General features: G+C 41.8%; 1 protein-coding gene across 1 annotated transcript; it reads right to left on the reverse strand.

Moving 5' to 3' along the window:
- Positions 1-477: 477 nt before the first annotated feature.
- Positions 478-5,510, reverse strand: LOC120029683 (toll-like receptor 13). The gene is made up of 3 exons (XM_038974957.1): positions 5,416-5,510; positions 1,708-2,128; positions 478-1,464 (listed from the first exon to the last, which is right to left on the reverse strand). The coding sequence occupies exons 1-3, from the start codon at positions 5,508-5,510 to the stop codon at positions 478-480; spliced, it is 1,503 nt and encodes a 500-aa protein (XP_038830885.1).
- Positions 5,511-6,755: the final 1,245 nt, after the last annotated feature.

Raw genomic sequence — 6,755 nt, forward strand, 5'->3', positions numbered from 1 at the left:
TGTAGCACAAGAACACACAGGAAGTCTTATCTAGTTTAGAAGTGTATCTCAATTGTCTAAAGTCGCTTCCTCTTCGAATCCCCACGCTTACCCAAAATAGTTTTCAGATCATAGCAGACTAAAGAGAGAAGCTGAGTAGAGGAAGCTCCTTTGGAGAATTGAAATGCCCCTAAGAAATGTGTCATGATAGTTTATGATGCATCTCTACTCTGCCATTAATATGTCAAAATGGCAAGTTCAAAGTGTTACCAACAAAACAATAACCACTGGAAACTCATCTCAAAGTATTTAGTTAGAGTAATTTGAAGCAGACATTAACATAGGATAAAGACATACAGAATAATGATTCGAGCAAAGATTTGAAAAGAGTTTGACACATGTTTAGCTCTTTTTGTACAGGAGATACATTATATATTTCCCTAGCTAAGTTACAATCCATTCATAAAACTTGGACTTTAGTTTTTAAATGTATTCATGTCACTGGCCATGTTTTGGCGCCAGCGTAGCCCAGAGTCGGTCCCAAAAATGTTGGTATTGTTCTGGCTCTTTTGGCCAGTCCAGGTAGGTCCTGGTCTTCACCAGTCTGGCCAGCCTGTGGTGGGCGGACAGCTGGTGAGGAGAGATGTCTTCCAAGAAGACCAGGATGAGGATATCCCTTTGCTCCACCCGCAGCCGGTCAGTGGCTAGCTTCATCTCCAAAGAGCACCAGTTGCTGCGGAGGTAGTGGCGGCTGACCAAGCATACAGTCCGGCGGCTGCTGTAGAGACAATCTGTGATGTTGTCCACAATGTCCTTCCCCAGCTGGAAGTCTCTACTGTGCAGACACAGGCGCAGGAAAGGGGGACCTCGTTGTTCCATGTTGGGCAGAAGCTCCTCCACCACCCAGCGCTCGTCTTTCCCACTGTAAGTGACAAAGGCGTCGTACCTGTAGCGTCTCTTGTTGTTCCGAAACACGGCCTCTTCCAACCAGCCGCGAGTGATGTAAAATAGAGCCAGCAGATACTGGCCAGCCAGGTGATGTAGCAGCACCACCAGCATGAAGAGCAGGAGACCCAGGGTGTTGGAAACAAACAAAATGAATCCTACGTCCATTGAACAATGGATCTGGGAGTATTTTAGGAAGTTCTGAGTGCCATGCTCACCTATGCAATTTATTTCCTTCATTCCCAATGTAGAATCCCAAAACATGACCTGAACTTGTCGATTCCGTTTCGCCCAGTTATCAAACCAAGCATTGTTGCAACTGCATTGTAAAAGTAGATCTTGTATAAACAGATACTTTAGGCTTTTCAGTGGCTCAGGGAATTCTTCCATGATTGTAAGCTCATTGTTAATAACCAAATGTAATTCTCTCAATGACTGTAAGTCTTTGCTCAGGTCCTTTTCAAGGTAGTCGATCCTGCAGCCAAGGAGCATCAGAGTCTCCAGTCTGGTCAAATTGTGAAACATGATCGCAAGACCAGTCTGCCGATTGAGGTCTACTCCTGTAAGTTGCAAATCCCTCAAGTGCACAAGTTTATTCAGGCTGGTTAGATCCACAAATAAAGTTGAGAGCTTTGATTCTAGCTTGAAGCGTTGAAGGAACTTGAAGTAGCTCCCAGCAAAGATGGACCCACACAGGATCCACTCTGTCCTTGCAGTTAGCTCAAAGACAGCCCTAAAGAAAGGCCTCTCACAGTCCTGAAAAGACACTGTCTCGCCGTGGACATGCAGGCCCAAGCCTGGGTTTGGGGCACCATCGCCCCCAATAATAAGAGTCATGGGCCTTCTGCCAGAGCTGATGTAAAGGTATGTCAGTCCCCGAGGTATGCTGCCAAATACAAATGTCAGATTCAGCTCAATCTTTGATTCTGGAGGGAAGTTCAGGTCTCCCAGAAACACATTCTGTATTGAACTAAGGTGAGCAAAAGATAATGCCTCAATGTGCACCAATGGATTTGCCTCCAAATTGAGGTACTCTAAGCAGTGCAGATCAAAGAAATTAAATGATTTGATTTCAGATAACTGGTTATGACCTAGATTTAAAACCTTTAACTTCTGCAATCCCAGAAAGGCAAAGTTGTCGATGGTGGAGATTCGATTATATTTCAAGTTAAGTTTTTCCAGGTTTTTCATGCAAAAGAACTGTCTACGATGTATGCTAAAAATACTACTAAAACTAAATGTAATTATTTTTAACCACAAGATAGGACTAGGTTGAGTTTTGCAAAGGGATGTAAATCTTGTATTGTTCAAGGAAAATTGATCAACAGTCAAAACCTGGAGATTCTTCAAGCCATGGATAAAGCTCAGATCAATAAATCTTTGTGAAATAGAGATTCTCTCAAGGCTCATTTTTCGAAGTGTCATGCAATTTTGAATGGCAGAAATTGAGAAGTTGATATGATCCGTAGTTATTGAAACATCAGAAGTTGAGAGTTGATAGACAATTTCACACATCGACTCTAAGTCACTATCCTCCTGCCAGAATTGAAATGATTCCACTTTGCTGACACCCGACTGCAGTAGTTGCATCTGCAGTACATTATTTAGAGGCATGTTAAGAAATGAAATGTTTTTAAAACCTTCAAACACACCTTTACCAATGGTCTTTAGATCAGGGAAATTCAAGACAATATCTTGAAGACCATATAAACTTGGGGTCTCATAAGTAGTCCCGTTAGACACGATACACTTTGGGCTACTCAGAGTGACAATTTCAGCCCACAGGACCAGCGATGTCAGTGAAGATGTCTTATTAACTATTCTACATAAAACCCCTGACAAGCTCTTTATGTCTGACAACAAATTATGTTGGGACTGCATTATCGTAAGAGTGGTCAATTGTTTCATACCAGCAAATGCATCTAGTGCTATTACAGAAAACGAACATGAAATTATTCTTAATTGTTTAAGATTATGTAAATCCTTGAATGTATTTGAATGAATGGATAAGTTTAAAGAGCAAGTAAGACTCAGTGTCTGAAGTCCAAATAGCCCCCTGAAAGCACCTGGAAGAATCTCTGCCGGTTGACCAGAGATGCCAAGCTCAACCAGTTTGTCGAATCTGGAGAAATCGTTGGGATGCAGAATGGATTTGTTCCTCATCTGGACACACAAGGTCTGGATGGAAATGGGGAAAATGGCTAGGTGAAGTGGCACATTGTCGACGTCCATGCAGTTCACTGTAAGGTTACCATTGTGACAATCCTCGCCTCGCCACACATTTGTAAAACCGTCAGTCATCACGCATTTCTCACTAGTCCAACTCGAGACACAGATGATCCAAAGAGCCACAACTCCAAACTGAGTGACGCTGATGAGCCTCATCCTTACAGAGGACTACAAATATCCACTGTATACAGTTAGACTGCTGATTGTGTGGTAAGTCCAACAAATCCAATGATAGTTGAGCTGGTTTCTGTACTGTCTGACGGTACAGACACTGCTACGGGAGTTGCAGCTCAGTGTGACAGCTGAGATATTCTCCGCGGACTTTAAATGTCTCCATATCAATGTTGACAGGAAGGACACTTCACTAGAAACTTCACCGCTCACTTGCACCCCCCAACACACACACAGACACACAGGAAAAGTGGTTAGACTTTGACTGCACCAACACAAAGGGATGCCACAGTAAGATTTATTTTAGATTCATCTCTACTCTCACTTCTTCTAAATCTTCTATTTATTTTATTCTGCTAAGTGAACATGTGACTGCTGATAGACAACTGAGAAAGAGGCATGAATAGCAGGTTTGGTTTTCAAGTGAATCTGTTTATTTTTAAAGGTGAACCGAATGTAATTTGACAGAAATACTTTACCATTCAAGGGGTCACTTACCATTTGGGGTCACTTAGAAATGTCCTTTTTTTATTTTTTTTTAAGCACATTTGTTGTCCACTAAAACAACATAAAATTGATCAGAAATACAGTGAAGATATTGTTAATGTTGTAAATGACTATTGTAGCTGGTTTTTCATGGAATATCTACATAGGCGTACAGAGGCCCATTATTAGTGTGTTCCAATGGCACGTTGTATTAGCATAAAGGCTAATTGATCATTAGAAAACCATTTTGCAATTATGTTAGCACAGCTGAAAACAGTTGTTCTGATTAAAAAAGCAATTAAACTGTCCATCTTTAGACTAGTTGAGTATCTGGAGCATCAGCATTTGTGGGTTCGATTACAGGCTCAAAATGGCCAGAAACAAACCTTTCTTCTGAAACTCGTCAGTCTATTCTTGTTCTGAGAAATGAAGGCTATTCCATGCGAGAAATTGCTAAGAAACTGAATATCTCCTACAACGCTGTGTACTACTTCCTTCACAGAACAGAGCAAACAGGCTCTAACCAGAATAGAAAGAGGAGTGGGAGGCCCCGGTGCACAACTGAGCAAGAGGACAAGTACATTAGAGTGTCTAGTTTGAGAAACAAGTTCCTCTGTCCAGTGTCTGTGTTCTTTTGCCCATCTTTTTTTTTTATTGGCCAGTCAGATATGGCTTTTTCTTTGCAACTCTGCCTAGAAGGCCAGCATCCCGGAGTTGCCTCTTCACTGTTAACGTTGAGACTGTTGTTTTGCGGGTACTATTTAATGAAGCTGCCAGTTGAGGACTTGTGAGGTGTCTGTTTGTATTCAAGTAATTTCAGTTCAGAATTATTTTGATTTTAGATTGCAGCGCAATCGATATCTTGTCCTAAACTTGTTGGAAGGCAATAGCGGTGTGTGGGTTAAATCACCTGGGAAGCCAAGACAGATTTTTTTTAACAACCTACAGTGTGTGTTGTGATAATTTCATTGTTGTCTCTATAACCTGTTAGTTCATATGCCTTGATACTGTGATATACAGGCCTAAGGCCGAGACAATAAGAAGACAGTGGCAGAATAAATTCAATCACACCTTTCCTTAATCACAACACCAGAGAGCATCATCTCTCCTGTGAAGTCCACAAAACATATTGCATGTAACAAACAGTTACATGACCTAGAGCACGGTCAAACCAATTAAAGATTCCGAGATTTTCGGACTGCTAAAACATTGGTTTAGAACCAAAGAAAACAGACGCTGCCTCAACTAATCCAGTATCATTTCAACTTCATCATCTCATCACCTATATTTAGTCTAATACAGTGACAACTAAAAGATACCCAAAACAACTTAGTCCAATCAACGTAAACTAAATATGATGTGGCTGGTCATGGTGCTGATTTCTGTGTGTGTGCGTGCTTGCAAACAGAAACAAGGTGCGTGAGACGATGGTGACAGGTGTGCGGGATAATCAGCAGCCTGATGACCTCGAGGCCGGAGAGGGAGTATATGTGACAGTACTCCCTCCCCGACGCGCGGCTCCAGCTGCAGGACGCCGTCAAAGGGGACGAACCCGGGGATCAGGAGCGGACTGGTCACCCCTGCTGATGCGTGAGAACCTGTCACGCCAGCTGAGGCACGGGAAACTGTCGAGTAAGCTGGGGCGCGGGAACTTGACTGGTCGGTTGAGGCAGGGGAGCCTGGCGATCCAGCAGAGGCATGAAAGCCCGATGAACCGGCTGAGGAAGGGGAGCCTGGCTCACTCACTCACTTTCCCTCAAGAATTTCCCTGTATTTAGTGCCATCCATCATTCCTTCAACTGACCAGTTTCGCAGTCCCTGCTGATGAAAAACCTCTCCAAAGCATTTTTATTTTTTTAATTTCACCTTTATTTAACCAGGTAGGCCAGTTGTAAATGAGAACTTGTTCTCAACTGCGACCTGACCAAGATAAAGCAAAGCAGTGCGACACAAACAACAACACAGAGTTACACATGGAATAAACAAATGTACAGTCAATAACACAATAGTAAAAGTCTATATACAGTGTGTGCAAATGGCGTAAGGAGGTAAGGCAATAAATGGGCCATAGTAGCGAAGTAATTACAATTTAGCGATAGATGTGCAGAGAATGATGTGCAAGTAGAAATACTGGTGTGCAAAAGAGCAAAAAGTAAATAAAAACAATAAATGATGCTGCCACCACCATGCTTCACTGTGGATTTGGTGTTCTCAGGGTGATGAGAGGTGTTGGGTTTGCGCCAGACATAGCGCTTACTTGATGGCCAAAAATCTCCATTTTAGTCTCATCTGACCAGAGTACCTTCTTCCATATGTTTGGGGAGTCTCCCACATGCCTTTTGGCGAACACCAAATGTGTTTGCTTATTTTTTCTTTAACTTCTCTGCGCTACGGATCCCTTTAGCGGGATCATTTTCCTAAACAACCGCTGAATTGCAGGGCGCAAAATATTACTACAAATATTTATAATCATGCAATCACAAGTGAAATATACCAAAACACAGCTCAGCTTGTTGTTAATCCACCTATCGTGACAGATTTTGAAAATATGCTTTACAGCGAAAGAAATCCAAGCTTTTGTGAGTGTATCATTCAATGCTAGTACAGTTAGCCCCAAATTAGCATGGTCACGAAAGTCAGAAAAGCAATAAAATTAATCGCTTACCTTTGATAATCTTCGGATGTTTGCACTCACGAGACTCCCAGTTACACAACAAATGTTCTTTTTGTTCGATAAATATTACTTTCATAACAAAAAAACGCCATTTGGGTTATGTTCAGAAAACCAAAGCCTCGTTCCGTTCGACGAAAATTCCAAAAAGTATCCGTAATGTTCGTAGAAACATGTCAAATGTTTTTTATAATCAATCCTCAGGTTGTTTTTATCAAACATAATCGATCATATTTCGTAATTTGGGGCTAGCTGTTGTAGCATTGAAAGCTAC

The sequence above is a fragment of the Salvelinus namaycush genome, chromosome 35 (assembly GCF_016432855.1).
Source record: "Salvelinus namaycush isolate Seneca chromosome 35, SaNama_1.0, whole genome shotgun sequence".
Lineage (NCBI taxonomy): Eukaryota > Metazoa > Chordata > Actinopteri > Salmoniformes > Salmonidae > Salvelinus > Salvelinus namaycush.